General features: G+C 38.5%; 2 protein-coding genes across 6 annotated transcripts in view; one reads left to right on the top strand and one right to left on the bottom strand.

Annotated features, from left to right (window-relative positions):
- Nucleotides 1–2,632, top strand: part of TIMM23 (translocase of inner mitochondrial membrane 23) — a 32,697-nt gene extending 30,065 nt beyond the window's left edge. Inside the window, exon 7 of the mRNA XM_028511192.2 lies at nt 2,138–2,632. Within this exon, the coding sequence (XP_028366993.1) occupies nt 2,138–2,253 (116 nt within the window). The 3' untranslated portion in view covers nt 2,254–2,632. The remainder of the gene's footprint in view (nt 1–2,137) is intronic.
- On the bottom strand, nt 960–24,404 carry NCOA4 (nuclear receptor coactivator 4). 5 transcript variants are annotated; one of them, XM_028511189.2, is made up of 10 exons: nt 24,255–24,404; nt 11,695–11,846; nt 9,831–9,971; nt 9,559–9,647; nt 9,151–9,259; nt 8,524–8,613; nt 7,827–7,970; nt 5,757–6,770; nt 5,206–5,346; nt 960–4,845 (listed from the first exon to the last, which is right to left on the bottom strand). In XM_028511189.2, exons 2-10 carry the CDS (start codon nt 11,830–11,832, stop codon nt 4,840–4,842), a joined length of 1,872 nt encoding a protein of 623 aa, XP_028366990.1. In that variant the 5' UTR covers nt 11,833–11,846; nt 24,255–24,404; the 3' UTR covers nt 960–4,839. The 5 variants fall into 5 exon arrangements, with proteins under 5 accessions (XP_028366990.1, XP_028366992.1, XP_028366991.1 ...); XM_028511191.2 differs by lacking the exon at nt 24,255–24,404 and adding an exon at nt 18,120–18,246 and having other exon boundaries at nt 3,488–4,845; XM_028511190.2 differs by lacking the exon at nt 24,255–24,404 and adding an exon at nt 17,880–18,032 and having other exon boundaries at nt 3,488–4,845.

Here is a 24,404-nt window from a genome sequence, read left to right as displayed (position 1 = left end):
ATTTGCTAATCAGCTTCCTGTGCTTAGTTGGGCAGAAGTTGTTGGAGTACAGAAAGCCTAAAGCCAAGGTCCTCAAATATTTAACAGATAACCAGGTGGAAAACTCTGAAATTAGTAGTAAGAGTTAAAAATAAAACTAAAACATGGTTGATATGTGATAAAAGGCTATCCATGAGTCAGGATTAATGGTACTTACTAAAACACTGCGTATTTTTTATGTCGTCTTGTTGGAAATAACTTTTTTCTAGTCTTCAAAGAAGTAACTTAATTGATTTGAACTGTGTCATTTTGGTCAAAGTATCTGAAAGCCTTATTTTTCCCCCGGGGTAGGGTGGGGGGTGCTTATTTGATTGCTGAAAACTATTATGAAAATCCTTCCAAAGGGCCAATAGGCAGTAATAGTTTGGCTGTTTCCAAACCACTAGGTAGACTTCAGAGCCCTGTGGTTCTTAATTTATTCAAGGTCCAGGGGAATAAGTCTAAATGTCTTGTCCCAGGAAATAGTATCTGCAATTTAGTGTTTTCAGTTACACGCCTTCCATCATTTTTCAAATAATAAACAGCAGTGAGGCCATCTTAACTTTTGATTTGGGTTGAATCAGAACAGATTAGAGTATTAAATTTTTATAATTTGTTTGCTTATTACACTCAAAAAGTTTAGGTCTATTAACTGAGCCATAGTGATGTTGTTGCAGGTAGCTTAGCATTTATTCTGCACTTTGTAGGTTTTTTCCATTTTAAGAATTAGGTCTAATTATAGTTCATTATCTTTTTTATTGACCTGACAGGTCAGAAATACGAGGTAGGTCCTTATTAAACTGAACTGTTTTAAATTATATTTCAGACACATTGAATACAGTTGCAAATTCAACTGTAATGTCTAGTCGTAACGAAAGCAAGATATACAGAGATCTGGACTTCAAGGAGACACCTCCTATTTAAATGTTTTTGATGTTTCCAATCCCCCCCACACACACACATATTTGACATCTATTTTAGAGATGATGTAAGCAGTTTCTGTATGGATCTGTTTGAGCGAGATAAATAAGGCATTTCATAGTGGAAACCTAAGCAGGTTAGCTATCAGAACTCCAGACTTCAGAGGCTCTTGGAAGGAGTAGACCTTTAATCTGTTAGCTGGAGCCATCTGGCAGGATGTCATTGCATAAATGATTGGTTTGAAGTAAACTGGGCAACATCACTGAATTTCACAGAATTTAATGTTTCCTACTTCTCATAAGGTAATTACTGAGCCACAGCTGCGTTCCCTTTGCTTTCCTAAAACAACTTAAAACAGATACTCCATAGGTACAATATAGGCTACCTGAAGTTTATGGTCCCCACCTGTTTGTGAAACTCATGTTCTCTTAAAAGTTTGAGTAAATTTATCTTAGTAGATGTGGGTACTTACTTCAGTTAATTGGTTGAAAGAGTTTTGTTTCTGCATTTTAAACAAAACATTTATTGTTAATCCTTAAGTGTTTTTCAACTAGTGCAATGATGCCAAGAGCCTCAGTGTTCAGTATTTGTAATAGAATATTGTCTGACACATCAGTGTTGGAATGAGGGACAGGGAAGTTGGTACTTCTTCAGCACCTAACTCAAAGCTTCGTTATAATCATCTTACCACCTCTACTTCAGTCTTCCAAGTTAGTTTCTTGACAGCCTGTAGAGTCCAAAGGTTAATGCCATTTCCATAGAGGGTATGGCCTTGTTTATATATCACTTTAAGTCACTTGATAGTCCCAATGAAGTCTAAGCTGTTTTGACTAGCAGGAAATTACTGATCTGGCTGGGAATGCAATGGTAATAAGCATAAGATCTTTTATAAAAAGTATTAAGAACAAGTCTGAATGAAAAAAGTCAAACTGTTAATGCTGGTAATCTTAGGTATAAATTGTGACATTAAAAGTTAAAAGATTTTATTAAAATATGAAATATAGCATGTATATTAAACAAGTCATTTAGGGACTTTGTCTCCTGATTGGTTTCTTGTGTTTCTTTTAAAACTTTTACTCTCCTGTTTGGGACAGTATTTATAAACATGAATGGTTATGTCTCAATTCTATAATACTCTTGTTTAATCCATTGATGTTAGGACACTATGCAATACAAATCTTATTTTTCTCTCTCTCAGGTGGTCTTCGAGGGGTAGCACGAGGTGGTCTAGCAGGACTAACACTTACTAGCCTCTATGCACTATATAATAACTGGGAGCACATGAAAGGCTCCTTGCTCCAACAGTCACTCTGAAGATTTTGCCAACCTGAAAATGGAGGACACTTTAGTAGTTATCCAGATCAATTTATGAGTTAGTGTAGAGTTCTCTTATACCTACAATTAGGTTGAAAAATTGTGCAGATACCGATTTGCTGTGATGAAGATTGTTGACCAGGCTGGCTCTCCTTCCAGCCATTAATGAATTGAAGCCAAAACCCTTTGGTAGCTGAGCAGTAACATGGTTATCTTTGAAGATCTTGCACCTGTTCTCTTTCCTACCTGCTGAACGGAAACCTACTTACTCTCGTCATTCAGTTTGTTCAATACCATATCACCACATTTGTTCATTCAATGATCAAAAACTGTAATGTCCTGCGTTCCCAATAAAGGGTGAAAACAGAACCAAAGTCCACTCCAGTGTAAACATAATGGGTGTCTCTATTTAAAAGCATCTTTCTGGGTTTAAAGTGAAATTTACTCTTCGCATTTTTTTCTACCCCAGCTAGGCTAAAACATGTTTTCACATTTGTGTTGAAATGAAGGGTTACTGGTGGCAATAATAGCTAGGGTAAGATTTTCCTCCTACAGAGTTGACTCTAAACCTCAAGATAGTTCAAACATACCACTGGAATAACTTGCCAGAACAATCTGCCTAGCAGTCATGCTTAAGTCTGTGTGGATTAGCCCCCTTACTGGGGATAATTAGAAAAAAAAGATGAAATATACACAAGAGCTTTTAAGTTTTCAAGTGGGAAAGCCAAAGGAAATATGGGCAAGTTACTTTTGTCCTCTAATAAGAAGTAAAATTGCACTGCAGGTTATATATACACATAATAAATGCTAAACAACTGGCAGTTATGATTGGCAAAAGTAGGGCCTTTTGGACACATCTAGTAAGGGATTTCACAGAAAAGCTCTGAATTTAGCAGATTAAAAGGAATCGATATGAAAAGTTTGCAGGAAGAAACTAGAAATGGAAGTTAGTGGCAATATACCTGTTCTTGCTAACTGAAGATTCATAAAATTCATTGGTATTTTATGGAATATAAAATTGATTACACATTTACATAACATGATAGAATATTTTGTTACAAGGTACTTACACAAAATACAACTGTTTGTTAATGCTTTTAATGGGGAGGTACAAAATGCATAATGTAAAAGACATACTCATTAGCATAGTGATTAATGTAAAGTTAGGAATACACACTGTTAAACCTCAAAAACTACCAAATGTTCTGGGACCTAAAATAATGGAAAGGCTAAGTTTTTACCCATCACCTTTATTAAAGTTCTAAATTATGTTGGGGGAGGGGGAACTAAAAATAATGGCTTTTTTCAGCTGTGGTTCAAGAATTCCAGTGAAGCTGTAGGGCAAATGACACTCGAACTGTGAAATTTCTCCAAAAGGGCTTTCTGGATGACAATATTACAAACTGTGAAAGTATTTCCAATACCACATACCAAGGCAAGTTCAGTGGCTTAATAAATTTAAAGGCCTGGTGGAAAGCAGTTAATACCATTTCTCTCCTACAGAGAAACTTTTTAAAGTATGAACATTACTTTGAGCATCTTGAGAAAATACCAGCTTTCATAAAGCTTCAATAAACACCCCAAGGCACAAGTGTTCAAAACAGCCTGTTCTCTAAATGTCTCTGCATTTTGTTTTTAGAGGTAAAAGTACACTGTACTTGCACTAAAAGGGCATTTAATTTAACCCCAGTTAAAAGCACCAGGTAGGTGTTAAGCTCAACATCCATTTTACACAGGACGTACCAATAACCAACCCTTAGAATAATGAATAGTTCAAGTGCTACATTTCCAGCATGTCCTGTCTTTTGCTTTTTGATTAGTGGGCATGGGGACGACTCTTTTGCCTGTGTTTCTTCAGAATATTTCTAGACATTCGGATTATCCAGGATGTTGTCTTGAAGCAATTCAGAGCCCTTCTAAAAGAGCTCACTGGATACAACATTTAGAGAAGGAAATAAGGACAAAATCTGCAGTAACTAAACTTCTTCCAAAAGAAAATACTGTAGAATCTGATGTGTCTTTTGTAATTAATGTCAAAAATTGCCAAGATGCTGATACATATTTTGGTTTAAAAAATCACTATATTCTCAGTTAATTCTTATATGAAATGTAATATAATTAGAAATTATTTCCACCACTAATGGAAGAAAACCCACAGCAAAGGAAGCATCTAAAAAGGGTAATTAAAAGGTTAAAGAAGTTCACTAGCTTCTTTGATGAACACCTTAACAGAACTATTTCTTTTTTAAAACTACAGTGTTTTTAATGTGCTAGTAACAACCCAATATAAGGAGCCATGGAAGCTTATGAAAGAAATACCCACCAAAATACTGCATTTCTAGTGTAAGAGTGAATTCTTTGTAAGAAGGAACTGAATCACGTCAGCCATCAAAAAATAGCCTTTTTCTTTTACACAGTAACTCATAATTTGATGACTTATTTTTCTTCATTAGTTGAAAATTAGTCAAGAAAGGAACTAAGCTGATTGGTCACACCCAGAAACAATGATTTGGCAAGCTGCAGTCACTCGGCTTATGAAGTGTGAGAAATTGCAGGAAAGTTGCTTGACTCTAGTACTCCATTCCTTCACATCTGTAAAGAAAAGCCCACAGATTAAAAAGTCACTCACTGTAGGATAAAAACATTTCTCCCCAACTCAAAGTGCTGTTTCCTTCATTTCTGAGTAAACTATCAGAATCCATACAGGCTCTAAAAAACGCCCTGATACAACTAACTATACCTTGAAAGGTCACATTCAGATATGTCCTAATTGTTTCATTAAGCAAATTCAGGTGAAATACATGAAATTTTAGGATTTTTCTCTCCCACCCTTACCTAATATTCATTCCATTAAAATGACTGTAGTTAAGTGGGCAAAGTATGAATTTACATACGACAAAACATTTATAACCGGTAAAGTCTGTAGTATTTATACTAGTGGCATGTACCCACCTGTAGAGGAGTTCGATACAACCACTTTTCTTTATCAACTTTAAGCTGCATACAGGCAAAGAGATCACAAACTGCTGGAAAACCATAACAGTCTGGGGGAAAGTTATGTTCCTCCTGTTGGGGTGAATTAAGCAATACTTCCTGCAAGAAGATGGAAAAGGTGAGCTGCTACAAATAATCTTCCCAATAATATAGTATCTATGAAGAATAATGTAAATCTTGGGCATTCTCTCTAATAAGAGCAGATAACAGTTGCTTCCCCTGCCCCTAAATCTTTTCCATAATTAGCAATAAAAATAGGCTGGGGTTTTATTGCACCCAACCCCGGCCCCACCGGATGGGGGCTGGAAACTGAGAAAGGGCACAAAAACTTCGACCTAAACAATAAATTCTCCATTCTGTTGCTAACATGGCACTAAAATTAATACTTAAGCCAATTACAATATTTAACATGTTTTTAAGGATCTGGGCCATTTGCAAGGTTTGGGATTAAGGAAGTAAAAATCTATTAACTGTATTTCAAATATTGCTATTTTAATGTCTGTGCTCACCTTGGCCTTCTTTCGAAGCAGCCACTTATCTTCTCCTGAGGAAAACTGGCTGAGATTTCCTGTCGTCTTTGCTGGCAAGACCCAGTCAGCTGCATTAAAGGGACACCAGGAAGAGGCCACAGGGCTGGTAAGCTTTTGTTTGCCAGCTTGGTCCTCAGCAGTAGGCACTTCCTTGGGATATCCTTTGCATGAGGGTGTGATAAGCCATTCTGACAAGGGACTATTTCTTATCACTTTGATGGAATCAGCAATTCTAGAAGGAGCCATTGCTTTTGGTATCTTAGCTTGTTCTGTTGCCTCTTTTCTAGAAGGACAAAGCCACATACTTAGGGAATCTATACATTTCTCAGATTCAGATTTTGGTTCCACAGGCATACCGTTTTTATCCTTTCCTTCTTTCTTCAGCAGCCATTTACAAAGAGCTTCCCTCTCACAATTTTCATCACACACACATTCTGCAAAGCTTGTACAGGGCTCATTGGCTTTGCAGACCTCCTCTACTTTATATGGCTCATGATGGTTCTGGACAAGCCAATCTTCAATAATCATGCTGGGAATAGGCAAGGGTTTCTTGGCCTCCATGTGGTCATTCAAGCACTTCAGACTGCCCAGGTTTTCGATCTCCACACCTCGGTGCTGGTTGCCCTGACAATTGGTACAGGAATCAGGCTTGACAAGCCAATCATTCACACTATAAGACTCTTGGAACACCTGAAATAAGAGCTTAAATCTCTCACTGGTTGCACAGCTGCCATTCCCAGGCTTCTCCAGCTTTTGGGGTTCCTGGGGAGTTGCCAGCCAATCAGAAAGATCCATCTCATCTTGATCAAGCAGCTCCAGGTTCTCATCCTTTTCAGTATCAACGGAGTAAGAACTGGTGGTAGAATCACTGCTACCCTTTTGATAACTTGGTTTTTCAGGAACTTCTTGATGCTGACTCTTGTGGAGCCAGTTTTCCAAGTCCTTTAGGTTGCCCCAGACATTACTGAAGAAATTGCAGGCTCTGGCAGAAGTCTACACAAAAAGTACACAATATCAGTTCACCAGAACATGACTGCTTTGGGATTCATGACAAAAAGAGTTCTATTTGCCTATTTATCACATTGCCCAGTGTTTCTAAATTTAAGTATACAAAGCCAAGAGACAAGGGATTTCTGTTGCAATAATAAAATACATATTTTAAGTACATAAAAAGATAATTTTCTGCTATTTAAAAAAACTGAAAAGTACAGGCAAACCAGGGGAAAGCATTTGTAGCAAGACAGAAAAGTTAGTTCTAACATAATATGCCTTTATGAATAAAAAAGATAAAAATAAGCAAAAGATACTAAGCAAATCATAAAACAGGCAAATAAACTTTCAATTTCCTTAATAAAATAAATTCAAAACAAAATTGTTAACTTTTTGTCAAATTTGGGAGGGGGTTACAAATGGCAACCCATGGTTGCCATTTGAGAAGTTTCTGTGAAGCAAGTACACTCAGTACTCTGCTGGTAGGAATAGAAATTGGTATCAATTTCCAGAAAAGCCAAATTAGCAGTAAGTATCTAAAACTGCAATCTACTAACGCAATTTCTAGAAATTTAATCCTAAGGAACTAATAAAGAATGTACAGAAATATTAGCTCCTGGATATTTAGAGAAACTTTGTTTATATCCAGAAAAACTGGAGATTAAGTTACAACCAATCAATAATACACTACACTCTTAAGGATTTTATGGAAGAAATTATATGACAAGAGAAGTATATTCACGCTCTATTAGGGAAAAAAATCTAACCAAAAAAGGATGATTTTTAAAAAATATATGTATGGACACAAAAATAAAGTACATAAATACAAAGCTAGAGTGACTGTCTCTGAATGTTGGGATTATGGTTTTGTATTTCCTTATACAATTGTTTTCTAAACTTTCTATCCATGGTAAAGAGGTGTCATATTGTTACTAAAAATTACTAAAAATACATTATCTCCAGAACAGAACTAAAAACTAAACAAAAACATACTGTGTATTAGCAACTAACCCCATCTACTTCTACATCTACCTCAGAAACAATAAAGCAGCAACACACCTGATTATTCTCCAAGGTATGCTTTTGAGTGAGCCAGTCCTGCAGATTGGTGCTGGGTGTGTAAGAAGTCTGATGACCACTGGCAGGTTTGCTTCCAAGGAGCCATTCACTGAGAGGGACAGCTATGGTGCTAGATGCTGACTTCTGCTTAATCACATAACACTTTGCTACTTAACAAGGCAATGTCAAGTGCAGAAAAAAGTTCACCAGAAAAGCAGGAGACCCAAGCTCTCTAATCTTAGCTGGCCACTGACACTTCTTCACATATTATGACTTCCCTAAGCCTCCATTTTCACAGTTGTAAAACAAGAAATATAGCTGAGCTCTGGGATTCTTCTCAACTCAAAATATCTAGAAACCAATATTCCAACTGCCTTTAGAAGTAAATCATCCCTATGAATTATAAAGGAAAGGATTCCCAAGAGAAAAACCAATACAATCAGAGAGCTGATAACAATTTCTTATGAACTAATAGATAACAGTAAGTTTCTCTCTTACTAAACATCTATAAAACCTCCAAATTTCTATCTGACATTCAGTCTCCAGGAAAGCATTTAACTGTAAAAGCTAACTCATTTACTACTGGTGCCTGTTTACAAATATAGTACAGCAGGGGAAAAAAAGTGATTTAGTCAAAATCCAAAAGAAATACTAGCCAAGTAATAACTCAGTTATCAGAAACAAAAGTATATTTTACCTGCTCTGGCAATGGCATATAGCCTCTTTTCTCCATGAAGGGTCCAATATTTGATGAACTAGCATGAGCCATCAAATGCTCAGGAATTTGCTATAAAATAAAAACAAAATAATCGTGTTAATCAATGTTATACTTTTATACCAAAAAAGTGAAATTGTAATTCCTTAATTTCAAAACTATTAAGCAAAGCATTACTTTCTATAAATATTCTTAATACTAAATGCAATGACCTACAAAGAAGTTATCAAATCAGAGAATTTTCTATCTACTGCAAAACTCTCATCATACAAGAAATTTCACGAGAATTGGTAGTATTACTAATAACAAGACCCAAATAAGACGAAATTTGGTTCTTTAAAGACCAAACCATAAATTTTATAAGAAATATATCAAAGGTACTTAAAGAGTTATAAGATGAATTCTTGAGATTATCCATGAATCATACCACATTTCCAAGAACTACCAGCTGTAATGCTCTGTCGACTTAATCAGAACATGAAATTCTGAAGTTCCCCAAATTCTCTAGAAAGCCACTATTCATCTTAAAAACGTGTTTTTAAGACCATCTGTGAGGCCACAGACCTGAGAAGCACATTCTATCAACCATCTGAGATCAACAATACTCACAATGGTCTTGAGGGACCCAAAAGTTGTGATGGCCTGGCGCAGAGCAGTTGTGTCTGCTTCAAAAAGTAGAACAGTTGAATCTTCAGGTTTCAGGGTCAAACTTCCCAGTCTGGAGAAAAAAAATAAATGAAACTTAGCTATTTTTAAGGAATATCTATTTCAACTTTATCCAAAACAAAAGCCAAATTGTGATTGGAAGTGACTGTACTTTGCTAAGACTCAACCAAAGGTAGATGACTTAACCATGTACCATGTACAATATTAAAACTAGGAAGCAAGATGATCTTATCACAGAAACAGCAAAGTGGAGTGAAATCCAACCCCTGCAATGAGTCACAGAACTGACTTTATTTTTAATACACCAAAGTCAAAAAGCCAAAAAATCAAAACAAGCAAAAAAGTCTTTACCTCTCCAGGCACAAAGAGACTTGATTGGCTAGATCTTTGTTTTGGGTGCGTTCCAGCTGACGAATAAGACAATTGAACTGGCCCAGTAACTATAAGAAAAATGAAACCATCTAGCCACAATGATACTGAAAGTACCAAGTATATCCAAGTTAACAAACAGCACCTAAAATTAAACTTCTGTCTGATGTATATTAAGGTTACAATGAAGGAAAGGCATTCTCTAGAAACCAGAAACCATACTCAAACCAACTATAGCCTTGCAGCCATCTTACCCAGTAGAGCTGCTGGGCCTGTTGCTGAAGTGTCTCCTCTTTAAGCTGATAGATGAGATCTACCTGTTCATACAACCATACCTCACGGCTTCGAAGGCATTCCAAGTGACGGCTTATGCAGCTGTGAATCTGAGCTTTGATCTAGGAAACACATACATATTAGCTTCACTAGTGTTTATAAGGCCAAAGAATATATTTCCCACAAAACAGTGAAGTTCTTAAACTTTTGAGCTCACAAATCCTTTTGGCTATCCAATGACATCTGTAGAAAATCTCCGAAAAATGCATATACTCAAAACTGTGCCTATAATTTCTGGGTTTAGTGTGCCAAAGGCCCAAGGACCCAGTTTAAGAATTCCAGCCATAAAGGCATACCCTATGCTCTAAAATCATCTTACCATACTTCTAAGAGGATCAGGTTTACTTTGAGTATCCTAAAGAGATCAAAAAAAAAAAAATACAAGGATATGTCAGGTAATGCTGATCCCCCTCACTTTTTTACTTTATCTCTTTCTCACCCCACAAATGAGCAATCCATTTACAGTAGGTCACTTTAATAAAGAGATGTGTCACTGCATGTCAATAACCAGAGACCACTACGGTAGACAATTTAAGTAAAATTACAAACTAAATATCTGGAAGCATAAATAGTGATTCAAAGAGGGGTAAATATAAAACTCCTAAGGAAAAAAAATCAAAACAGCTAAAAATTTCCCATGAGAACCTACATTTTAAAAAAAAAACTTCTATAACACATTTTTCTATATATTGTATTTTTTGAACTATAAGACACACCTCCCAAACTTGGGAGGAAGGGAGGTGCGTCTTATAGTCCAAATGTAGCTTTACATTTACAATGGTAAAATATTATGTTATTTATGTTATTAAATATTCTACCACATTTTTTTGCTTCAAAATTTCTTTTCCTATTTTCCTCCTCTAAAACCTAGGTGCATCTTATGGTCCAAAAAAAAGCAGTGATGTAGTTTTATTTCAAAGTCATGTAATACTACTTGGTCTATCCACTTACAGACAGAATACTATTAAGCCAACAGAACAAACATTGGGCCAAACAGTCCATGTGGTTTTTTCCATAAAGTAAGAGACGCATTTTTCATTTTCACCAATAACTTTGATTTGGATATTTTGAGTATGTCGGCTGTCTCCTGCATGGTATAATGTAGATTGTTATCAATTAATGTCTCGATCTGGTCACTATCAACTTCAACTGGTCTACCTGGCCATGAAGCATCGTCCAGCAAGAAATCTCCATCACAAAACTTCGCAAACCACTTTTGACATGTTCCATCAGTAACAGCACCTTCTCCATATACTGCAAAATCTTTTTTGTGTTTCAGTTGCGTTTTTATCTTTCTTGAAATAATAAAGCATAATATGCTGAAAATGTTGCATATTTTCTTTCATCTTCAGTATTAAAATGGCTACACAAAAATCCACCAAGTTTTATTTTTTGTTTAAATGAAGAAAGCCACCAAGTGAAAAAGATGGTAGGGGACAGGATGCAGTACCATCATTTATGCCAAGGATACAGATGAGCAGTACAAGTATACTGCTCATTCATTTTATTTTATTGATGGCAGTGCTTGGCACAGGGACCACAACAAAGAGCAATCAAAAATGCATACTGAACTAATTCTCTTAAGGTGGTACAAAGTTTTCCAGACTCTTGTAACATCTGCTTTATTTACCTTTAAAATCAAAGACATCAACATTTCAGGTAGACCATGTGAAACATGGGGTGAAACTTCTTGGTTGGCACTGAGAAGCCAAGTCCTTGGCCATGCTCTAACCATCCCTGTCCTAAGAGTCCAGACATGGCAAGAGAAAAGAGCACACATCATACCTCTCGCAAGTTATCTTTAATTTGCTGTTCAGCCCGGAGAACTCCACCAATAGCAAGCTCCAAGTCCCTCTGTGCATCGCAACACCTCAAAAGGGGTTCTCTCTTATTGGAGCCATTCTGGTCCTGTGAGATACTCATTCTGCTCACCGTTCCTTTAACAGAAAACAAACAAAATAACAATCCAAATTGCACCATAATTCCAATGCAAAACCACCTTTCAATTATCTCCTAAATGATCACTCCAACCAGCTCCTATTTACTTAGATTACTTACAACACAGGACCTGGCACATAGTACGCTCTTAATAAACACTGCCTCCTCTCCTGCCCACCACTATTGTGTTCCTGCCATAAAATCCTATGCATCTACTTTAGTGAAACTTTTACATTTGAACAGATATTTCTGAAAAAATACACCAATTTTTTTAATCAATAGTTGAAAGTTAAAAGAACATTAGAGTGCAAGTTTCTAGTTATAATACATAAAGTCACAAGGGGCATATGTTCTTGTTTCACAGATTTAGAGGTCAAGACTAAAATGTCTAGAAAGATCAATAATTACTTTGAAAAAAAGCTCCAAAAGAAAAAGCTCGATAAACAATTTAGAACACTGTTTAGATCTGGCATTTACCTAAATTTGTTGAGAGGACAGAATTTTTATTATCTCTTTTTTATTTTTAAAATTTAGGAGCAACTTAGGGATGGTTTCATAGCTAGGAAGCTCTCAAGAACATAAATCTTCCCTGGTTGGTGTGGCTCAGTGGACTGAGCACCGTTGCAAACAGAAATGTTACCAGTTCAATTCCCAGTCAGGGAAGGAACATGCCTGGGGTTGCCAGCCAGGTCCCCAGTTGGGGAAGGACCAGAGGACGTCTATCGATGTTTCTCTCCCTCTCTCCCTCCATTCCCCTCTCTCTAAAAAAATAAATAAATCTTTAAAGGGCGTGCTTCTACAAAGCCATTCGAAGAAAAACAAAATAAAGACTTTTGCACTGAATTTTGACATATAGGATGTACTTATATAAATTAGCGCGAGTTCTCTAATAAGCTTAGGTTTATAAGAGGTAAGAAATATAAGTGGAAAGAATAACACATAACGAATGATATAAGACATGGACAGAAGAGTGCCAGAAATGCAATGAAGCAAAGCTTGACAGAAGCCACTGGTGTCTATCCCGGAGACATCTAGAATCAAAGATGTTTTTTTAAACACTTAAAGAAAGCAGTGATCACTGTAGCCCAGCATGGGTTCAATAAGCCCCAGGACACTGAAGTTATTTCCATCTTGGATAGTTTTTCTACATTGGCTAGTCAATGTAATGTTGTAGATATGATATACCTAGACAAAAATAAGACCTGTGACAAGACTATCTTTGTGCTAATATGCTATCTTTGTGGACAAAGTGAATATGGGCTAAGTAGAAACAGTTAAATCATAAGGTAATTTTTTTACAAGGTACTGAAAGGATAATGGACTGAAGCCAGTCTGTAAAGATTTTAGAGGTCTGTCCCTGTTTTCCCCAATTACTTAACTGTTTTCCCTAATGACTTGGATGAAAACATAGGAGGCAGACATCTAAGTTAGAGATGGGGGGTGGGGGGTATGAAAGAAAGAGATCCCAAAAACAATTTCCACAAAGCTGTTAATCTTATAAAACAAAAGGTAAGTGTTTTGAATTTGAATGGCGGTGGGGACAAGGTACAAGAGAATAAATATTTAAAAGGATGGAGATTTTTAACTGAAAGTGAGCCCTATATAAGGTAGCAGTGCCCTGAATCTGAGGGGAAAATAACCTACACGCTATTTGACTCAATTCATCAAATGTATAATGCTTGTCACAGAACTAATCTGGTCCATGTTTATTGGGCTATATTTGAAATTTCTTTCTGAATAACACACTTTAGAAGAAAGATGCCTCAAAACCACGAAAAATTGAAAGCTGTTTAACCTTGATAAGAGAAGTCTCTTCTCAAATATTTGGAGATACAGCAAAGAATTAAGCATGTTCAGAATAACCCAAGTAGGGGAAAGAGGAGGATTAATAGGAGACACCTGAGGCAATATATGAAAGAACTTCCCAACAGTCTTGAAGGCAGTGACCTCAGAGAAGCCAGCTTTGAATTGAACAGCAGGCTGCCCAATGTAGTCCTTGAAATAGCTGACTGCTCCTCTGAAACAAAGGAAGAAACTTTGGCTTAAACTGCATCTTCAGGCCTAGCTTTAGGGTCAGGTGGCTAGCTAGAATCAGGAAAGGGACAACTGTGTGATTCTCACCCTCAAAACAGTGAGGGGAAGAAGCCCAGTAGGCTTTTGTTTGATCACCTCAGCAAAAGATTCATATTCAAGAACTATAGACTTCCTATACGAAACCGAGAAATTCAGCAAACTTTCTAACTTTCCCTTGTTATTTTGTTACCTTAGTCTGTTGCCCCATGATTTGACAGGAATTCCTGCAATATTTCCAACCCTTGAAATACCAGCTGTACCTATTTTGCCGCCTTATTTGTCATACTGTAAGCTGCCCTGTTTTAAGTAGAGGTATTAGCATACATATGGCACACACTGTAGGGACTCTGGAAAATGCCTGCATAACACAAGCGAAATACTAGCTCAGATTTAGAGAGCTATGGTGTCCCACAGTACCACAAACTGCTGCATTAAGCACTTAGATATATGCAAGGTATGTTCAGTGGTCTTTCAAATGCATTAACCAATTGTCACCTGTGTCAAATTTCGTTCTCTTAGGTCCTCACCATTTATGTGAAACACCACAATGCCTGGCACAGTGCAAAATTTAATCAATAAAATTAAGTTAACATGTTGTTTCATAATGTCAAAAATAAAAACAAACCCAGAGCTCTAGATCACATGGGAGACAAATTCAAATGCATATAGTGCTGACGGTATTATTAGATCCCTAAAGTTTCTTGATTCAATCACAAGCACCACACAACTCCCTAATAAGACTGGAATATGGCAATTTTAAAGTACACAAATTGGATTTTTCTTGTATCACTTGTTACAAAACTATTTTTCCCCACATACTTACCAAGTTTTCCAATTAAAATGGGTATTATTCTTCAAAACAGTCATCTTGTTAGAATAAGGTCTTTAGAGTCCATTTGTCAGCCACTAAGAAAACTTGTTTCTTTACCACCAGTCCCAGGGTGCCTGTCCCTTTGCTGCTCTTAGCTCTGCCCCTTCTTATGGGGCAGTCAGCTTCCACAGCCCAGATCCCAAATAGGAGCTGTGTACTGCTTGTCGTATTGTGAGAAAGACAACCTCGGAGCTGAAATCAAGAACCCCTCTACACGGGTGAATTCCAGTAAGAATTAGGTGAAGCGTGAGCTAGCTTTATGAAATGCCACCTCCAAAGAGAATGGTCTGAGGTACCTAGTTGACATAGCCATTTTTCAATAATTCACCATTTGTTTCAGGTTCCAATGCCAGTGTAGCAAGCCTAATAGTTAAGAGATAACTCTGGGAGACTTGACAAAACAGAATTCCAGCTGCATTTGCAATCTTGAAAACTAATGAACTTTATTTACCATATTTTACCATGTATAATGTGCAATTTTTGCCCAAATTTTTGAGGGAAAATAAGGATGTGCATTATACATGGGTAGTGCCTAAAATACTTTGTATCTGTTCTTCTTTTATAAATCTTTGTTACAAAGTTTCTAGTACCAGAACATGTTCAAAAATAAATCTTAAAATTTCTTTATAATACAAAAAAACAAGTATCTAAATACAAATAAATAACTGAATTTGAAAATTAAAATGAAAGATTTCTTTTCCTGAAAGTTTGGGCCAAAAACATGGATGCACATTATACACCAGAGTATACATTATACATGGCAAAATACGGCACCTTCTCTGGCCTCAATTTCCTCTGGGGGAAAAAATGGAGAAAATGATAGTAGGTACAAAGGGCTGCAGTGAAATTAAAGTGAGACATTATCTGCCTAAAAGCACTTAATCCAGCCCCTGCACACTGCATTTTTTAATACCACATTTATTGTTACTATGTTTACCTGAATTACAAGAATCGGGAACTTCCTTCCACCTTTGGACTATAGAAAACAGCACTGATGCTAGAAAAGGTCTGACTTATACATTTAGCCATTTATTAACTCAACGGTCTGAACTAAGTATGCACGCTTTTGCTTGTTTTCTAACCTGTAAAAAGACTAACCAAATCAGCTCTAATTCTAAAATTCAAATCAATGAAAAACTACTAAAAATGTCTTTTATATTCACCTTTATAATCCAAACTACTGTCCTTCACCTTCCAAAGAGGATTACCTTAAATATATTTTTCGAAATGATGTTAAAAGATTAAGCAATTTCTTAAAACGTCCCTGCCTCTAGGATTCCTGTCCTAGGCTTTAGGGAGTAGGAAGAAGGTGGGAGAAACACACACACCTTTCACACAGGTTTTCCAGGTTTTCCTGGAGCTTTCCTCAAAGAGGACTTTACAAACTATATATGTCATATTTGCACAATGTTTTGCACAAATCTAGTTACAAGTCTTAAAATCATAGAACCAGAATTAAGCAAATAACCACAAAAGGAGCGAAGTCATTATCATATGGTTTAACCATAAAAAAATTTCCAGAGTTATGACCCACTAGCAACTGACATAAACCACAACTTGAGGTTGGAAAAACCATTGCTATTTCTTTAGTATACTACTGTAATTTTATAGATGAAGGCACACAAAGGCCCAGATAGTTTAAACTACCCATTGGAAGGGCCACAGCCATTCAAGGGAGATTTAGATCAAGTCCTAGATTCTCTCTCTTTGGCCAACTTGTTCTTCCTTTGCTGTTTTACCACCCATAAATTATTTTTACTTACCAATACTAAAATTAAAATTAGCATTCCAATTACCATTCAAACGGTCACATTTTGGGGTACTACTGGAATAACTTCCATTAAGATTCTCAGTCCATTTTCATAGCCCTAAATAAATTATGACAATTTTTCAGAACCTTCTTCCTTAGATCATGCTAACAAAATAAAGTGCACTTTTGCATGTCAGAATAATCAAAACACTGCCAAATACCAGTGCTAAGTATGAAGGACGGAACAAGAGCCCTGCCTTGATTCTGATCACCTATATCACTCAGTTCCATTTGTCTGCCTGAATGAAGACTCCGATGAGATCATCTCTATCTACAGCTTCCCACTCTGTCCTACTTCCCTCCCATCCTTCCTCTCCCCCTCCCCCCACAAAACGCCCACTTTCAATTTATTTTCCTGGCATCTGAATCACTGCTAAAAGCCCAAGCCCTCAAAACACAATCCACAAGATACCTATTGTTCTGTGGATTACTAAATTTGAAAAACTGCCAATTTGGTTATCTTTGATGAGGCAAAATTAAGTTTACAGTTGTGAATACCCGAAAATTTATTCTTATATTACTTATTAATTATTGTACTGTTTATTTGTATTACAAATGTAAACCTACTTCTTCCCACCATGTATCTAACCATATATACAAATTTTCAGGAAAAAAAATTGTAAAATAAAAGTTAATATTCCACATTCAATTTTACCATGAGACATTTTTCACCTCAGAGGTTCCTTTACTTAAAAAAATAATAATAAAGGTTTCTTTGTACCACAATCATTAACTCAAGGGTTACATAAATCTTATCCTGGCCCCAGCCCACTTTTAATCCTTTACTAAAACAAGTTGTTTCTGAAATTCAGGATCTAATTATCCCTAAATTTTTAAAGTACTTTATTTCTTTATTAACAGAGGGGAAGGGAGAGAGAAACATCAGTGTGCGGTTGCCTCTGGCGCCGGCCCCCCCCACCCCGTAAGGACATGGTCTGCAACCCAGGCTTGCGCCAGGACCGGGAACTGAACCAGCGAGCACTCTATTCGGAGGCCCTCGATTCTGAGGCCGGCGCTCAATCCACTGAGCCACAACAGCCAAGGCTAATTATCTGTAATTTTTTAAACCATGCAAATAATTAATGCTTTAAACAAAATAAGCTAATAAATTCACAGGAGCATATTTTAAGTTTAACACTTCAGAGGATTACTGCGCTCAGATTTGTCTGTATAAAAGTAACTATGAGCAATCAATTCCAGCTAATCAACTTTCCGGAACAGTGGCTGAAAATTGACCACAAAATTGGTCTTGAACATCTAGTGCCAACTAAGGCTTACCTAGTTCAAAAGCAACAGTGACTCACGTAACTTTCACCTGTTCCCCAGCACTTAATCTTAAGAGCCACAGTCTCTCTACGAAGCTTTCGGTCCTCCGCTAGGTAGCAGCCGCTCAGACGCTCGGCTTCCGAAATGGCGCGGTCACCGCTCAGCACGCATGCGCGCAGCTGGGTCCGCGGGGCCCCGGAAGGCCAGCCAACCCCAAAGGTTCTCGTATCTATCCTGAGCCGCCAAACGTACCTCAAAGGCCAGGTCTCCACAGCCTGAGCAGCCCCTGAAGCACAACGCTAGGGAAAGGTCTCCATGCCGAGGATTACACCCCAACTCCCCTCACGAGCCTGGCGGGGGCAACACGCAGCCAGAAGTGCGCATGTCAGCGTGGGGGCAAAGGGTCCGCCCACTCCGCTGGCCCTTCCGCCCCCTAGGCAGCGGGACGCCCCTACCCTTAGTATCCATCTAGGCTCCGGAGTGGCTGCAACAAATGCCTAAACTCGAAGCTAGGCGCCTCCATCCCCGCCTAGCCGCTCAGTACGTGGCGAGTTCGCAGACCCCGGGGATGCGTCTCCAGCATCTGTCCCGTCTACTTTCTCCAGCGTTTAGCGTGGGTCCACCGGCCCCTCCGCGCCCAAATTGTCAAGACGTTTATGACTTAAGGATTTTTCTGCTAATCACTACAGAGAAATAACAAACGTGGGACAGTCAGAAGCTTACCGAATTATTACTGGAATGTTCCTGGGTGATGGTTTGTGACTACCTGAGATTATCACCATTAGTCCAGCTGGGGGTCAGTCCTCAGCTTTTGTTTTGGGCTGTCAGACGTATCACATCTTTGACACACCTCTGCCAGTAACCCCCGACCCCCTCCAACCCACCCCCTGGGTCTCTGTGCTTGGTTCCTTCTCTCTCTCATACACACACACTCCCACACACGGCCTGAGTCCAGCGCTGTTTTAACGCTCATGGGTACTTCTCATTAAACCAGGGGTGTCAAACTCATTTTCACTGGGGGCCACATCTGCCTCGTCCTTGCCTTCAAAGGGCCAAATGTAATTCCAACTCCTTAACAGTTAAGTAGTAGTTACATTATACAGTCCCTAAAACTATTTTGGCCCTTTGAAGGCAAGAGCGAGGCAGATGTGGCCCCCAGTGAAAATGATTTTGACACCACTGCATTAAACAAAAGTTGACTGAGCATCTTCCAGATGCCAAGCACTATTCTAGGTGATGTGACTCCAGAAGTGAAATTGAGAGCCCTACTTGGAGAGGCAATAATAAAATACACAGTCATTAATAATAAGATTTCCCCATTTGGGTACAAAACCTGGCTCTGTCACTTAGATGCTGTGTAACCTTAGGCAAGTTACGTAACCAACCTGTGCCTCAGTTTCCCATCTGTAAAATGGAGACAGTAATAATGAAACAAACTCAATGAGATTTACATGAGTTAATATGTATAAAATTGTTAGGACAGTGCCTGGCACACATTAGTACTTTCTGTCTGATGATTATCATGTTCATGGTACTCCAATCTGGCCAGAGACAAAATCTAGACAGCAATGCCATTCTCTTTCAATTAATTTTTTTAAACGGAAAGTACTTGCTTTTGTCTATGCACATGAAGCTATTTTTGTAAATAGTTAAGAGTAAAGCAAAACAACATGACCAAAAAAGGAAACACTAAAGACCATCATCCTCAATTAAGCATCCCTCAAATTTCAGATGAACAGAGTTAGTTTAGGAGCCTACTTTACCTGTGATACACAGCTTCTTGACTCCCATTTCAGGCATTCAGTACCAAAAAAAATGAGACAACAATTTCTTAATTCAAAATACATTCATTAGGTAACATTTTGTGAAGATACAAAAAGAGAAAAGAAAAACTAGTCATACCTCTGAATGATGAAAAGTTAAAAATTTATGGGCCTTTGTACTTTTAGTCAATGGCTGGAAAGGAGGAACTTTTAGCTTATTAATATAAAATATAGCCCTGGCTGGTGTGGCTCAGTGGATTGAGCATGGGCTGCAAATCAAAGTATCACAGGTTCGGTTCCCAGTCAGGGCACATGCCTGGGTTACAGGCCACGGTCGCCAGCAACCAGACATTGATGTTTCTCTCTCTCTCTTTCTCCCCCCCTTCCCTCTCTAAAAAAGATAAAAATAAAAAATCTTAAAAAAAATAACAGATATTGCAAGATTTTAAAATATACATATATATAAAATACAGCTGATACCAACAACTTTCGTCTCTCTTTAGTGTGCCCCCATAAAATAGTCACAATGCTAACCATCACCTCATAACCAATGGGTCTCATGCCCTTTCTAAGATGACCAATGCTTCCACAGACTAAATGCTCCAGCTCTCCCTCACTTGAATTTCCACTGTTACACAATTACTGACAGTCAGTGTTTACTCTTTCAGCTTAAGCCAGTTTTAGCTGTTACTACAATATAATAATGTGATGTGATTTTTTTAATTTTATATTAGCATAAAAGGACTGGGAAAAAATCTATTAGAATGCTGCCTTCAGGCTATTTTGCAGGCACATCTTTACCCCCTTAAGCTGCATTATTTGTCCTTAGATCTTTGTAAAATGTTTAGGTGCCAAAGGAGAGATTCATAAAGCATATTACTCTTCTGCTTCAAGGTTTCTACGGCTCATTTCCTAGTAGATCAACTCATCTAGAGAGAGCACAAACTTTAACTCTTCAATGGCTTCCCACTTACAAGATAAAGTCCAAATATCTTATAAGGCAATAAAATTCTCTATTTTCTGGCTTCAGCCTGACTCTCCTGCAGTTCCCCCCAAGCAGCCCCCACACCAAAAAAGATCCACCAAACAACTTGTTCCATGCAGAGTCCATGCTGGCTCACCCTGTCCAGCTTGGCTCTCCCACTCTCTGCCAGCAATGCTAGTTCCTTCCTATCCACTTTTCTGACTATGCTCAAGTCACAGTCATTACTAAACCCTTCCTGACCAAGCACCCCATTCCTCAAAAGTTTTGACCAATAGAGTTAGCTGATGCTTCTTCTGGGCCCACTGTAATCTGTACAGGTTTCCAGCATGACACCTTTAACATGTTAGTTACCCTTATTGATACATGCCTGCCTCCTTAGCCCGAGAGCTCTCCAGAAGAGACTGTGTCTTACTTGACTTTGTACATCCTAATGCTGAACAGATGACCTGGTATCGGCATCTTGGCATTACCAATACCCTCCACATCCTGTGTGCACTATTGAATTGATGGAAAAAGAATGGTGTCCCTGGAATTGTGCAATGCCCTAAACTGAACAGAGGCTTAATACATGTTTAATAAATGGATGGGTGGATGAATAAATGATAAATGCTTAAATTCAGACCAGTCACATTAAGTATGGTATAGTTCTGCTTTAAACAGTCAACTCAGTGTCCCACTAAGGCACGGGTGGCAAGCACAAGGCCCGAGGGCCAAATATGTCCCTCCACCTTGTTTCTACCCGGCAGGAGTGCTGAGCTCTCGCTAAACTGTTAAGGAATAGTTACATTTACACAGTCCTAAAATTATATTCGGCCCTGTGAAGACAACCACAAGGCGGACGAGGCCTCCGGTGAAAATGAGTTTGACACCTCTGCATGACGAAAGCCTTCATTAGTTCAGGAAGTTTTTTCAGAAGTGGAAGTGTTTCTAACTATTGCTTTTAGTTTTCTTTCAGACAAGATAAAACTGGCAAGGGTACTACTGCCACTGAAACCATGATCCCAGGATAGACGCTAAGATCAAGTGTCTTTTCTGATGCCAGACCCATCAAAGCTTAGCTAAACAGATCCACAAGCACCAGCAGGTTTGTCAGTTAAAGGGGAAACATTACTGTGTTTACATACATCTATGGATTTTTTTTTTCCTCAGATGTTGCAGTGCCACAGATTCCAGCTGACATCATAGAAGTTTGGTAGGCTTTTAGAACTGGGGTTGTGCCCTAACTTCAATTTGAAACTTCTCACCATAATATAGTCAAGACCAGAAAAACATGTTATTTATCTATCATCGCAGTAATAATACCACTTTATTCATGATTTTACACAGTAAGCATCTTGTGGTTTTTCCCCACATAAGTAAACATGTGATAAAATAATTTCCTTCCTCTAAAGCTTGGGGGGCTACCAACATCCAAAAATAAAACTCAATGTAAATCCAAGATTATGTTCTCATGAAATCTATAATCATCCAAGTATTAAAAGACTTAACTTCTTATCTATGACCATATAGACAAGCAAAAAGTTTAACCTGCCCTTGCTGGTGGCTCAATGGATTGATCACCAGCCTGTGAACCAAAGGGTTGCTGGTTCTGTTTCCAGTCAGTGCACATGCCTGGGTTGCAGGGCCAGGTCCCTGGTAAGGGCACTGAGACGCAACCACACACTGATGTTTCTCTCCCACTTTTTCTCCCTCCCTTCCACTCTCTCTAAAAATAAGTAAAATCTTAAAAAAAAAAAAGTTTAACCTAACTTGTCAGTTATTCACTCCTTCAATGAACCAAACTGCCACATTTAGTTATTACAATTTTATGTATTCATTCAACAAATATTTATTGAGTGCCTAAGCTGACATATACTGTGACAGTCCCTGAGGACATAATGGTGAACTTGCCATCTAGAGCCACGATTTTCTATTGTTGTGCCTTAGCACACTGGTGTGCCGCAAGAATTTTTAAAATATGCAATACCTGACTATTTAGTCAGGGGCACTGATCTCTTTTCCCTTAGACTGTCAAATAAAAAAAAAAAAATTAAAAGACAACAGCCAACACAACAATAGCCATCCAGTGTGAATTAATCAAAATTATACTTATTTGTCAGATAGGCAAAAAATATATTTTTTGGTGTGCCATAGAATTTTAGTAATTAGTTTATGTGTGCTATGAGATTGAAAAAGATTGAAAATCACTGATCTAGAGAATCTGTCTTACTGATTCACCAAAAACTAAGCAGAAAATACTAATTATATGAAATAAGAGACTAAGATTTAAAACTCCATCAGCAGTGGTAAGTGGCTCCAAATGTCTTCCAGTATGCTCACAGTTACTCTATGGGTAAATTAGAAAACACTAGCCAATAGGTTCTCAAATGGGAGGAAGGATATGTGTCAAAATATCCTGTTCAATTTTATGAAGTCCCTACACAGGTTCCAGAGAGTATGGCACAGCTAAGCTCATTTAATAAAGTGGGGATGGAGTGGGGAGACCTAAAATATCTCCTCCCCCTTTGAGAATCACATCTTCTTTTCCTTACACAACCCCCATGCTTTTCCATCTTTGATATACCTGTTTGCCCAAAATTAATAATGTAAAGGTTTATTTAGACCCAACCTATCATAAAACTTTGACCACTAAGATTTTCCCTAGGGACCCAAAGAACAAAAAGTTCCATTGAAGAGGGGGAAGGAGAAATAAAATGGAAATGTTACTGTGATAGTCTTTACATATTTATCTCACTTAATTGTCTTAACAAGCCTGCAAGCTAGCAAGCCTTGGAAAGTGCAAATCAAGTAACTTGCCTAAGCCATAAAGTATGGGCACCCACCCCCACCTCCACTGTAGCATCTGGTAAGTCTTCTCCAAAGGGTCTGATGTTTTTAAAATTGACAAATGTCACACTAGGATCGCGGGGCAGAAATGAGCCAACAAGGATTACCTAACCATCTTCACCCAACCATATTTCCAAATTACCAAGTGAATGGTGCAGTTACACTACGGTGAATCTTACCTTGATTAGAAAACAATACAAAATGGTATGGTGAAAAAGGCTATTTGCGGTCAGACAGACCCTAGCACTGACTTGTGATCTTCTTGATCACATCATCCCACCTTATAACACATGGCAAGTAAGGTTATTTGTATGATTACTGTTATCCTCTGAAGATTGTTGGGAGAATTACATGAGGCAGTAAGTAACGCTGTGTGAGCACACAGAGTTCCGGAAAAATACATTGCCTTCTTCACGTTCCCAACCAACAAGCTACAAATTCATATATTCTGGGCACTTTCTGGAAAAGGTCCCGACCTCGCTCCTAGAGACAACGGCGATAGAGAGCAAAAACAAGCTGTCAGAGCCGCGGCGGGGGAAGGGCAGGAGGGAGGATGAGGGGACCCAGGGCCAAGAGTGTCGCTGGCCAGAGAGAAGAAGATAGGCCGGGCCCGCAGGCCAGCAGGACTTTGGGGTGCCGGAGGGGAGAGGGAACCGGAGGTGGAGAGGGCGGGCCAGAAGTGTCGAGGAAGAGGCCGGCCCCGCAGGCAAAGCAGGCCCAAGGCCGTCAGGACAGCGGTCTGGTGCCCCAGACCAGCGTGAGGCGTGCATACCGAAGGAGGTGCGCCAGTCTTCCAGCCACTCCGATTCTTACCAGCTACCAGTGCAATTCCGGGCAATCCAAGAAGACCTTCGCGGGAGAGACACCGCCTGACACCAGCTAAGAGCCTACAGGCAGAGTTCTCGCGATAGCACAACCTTCCTCTCACGTCTCACGCTGCACTACTGACAGCGTCGCGAGACC

Source organism: Phyllostomus discolor, chromosome 5, assembly GCF_004126475.2.
Source record: "Phyllostomus discolor isolate MPI-MPIP mPhyDis1 chromosome 5, mPhyDis1.pri.v3, whole genome shotgun sequence".
Classification (NCBI taxonomy): domain Eukaryota; kingdom Metazoa; phylum Chordata; class Mammalia; order Chiroptera; family Phyllostomidae; genus Phyllostomus; species Phyllostomus discolor.
The sequence above is the reverse complement of the archived record's forward strand: the minus strand, read 5'-3'. Positions and strand labels throughout refer to the sequence as shown.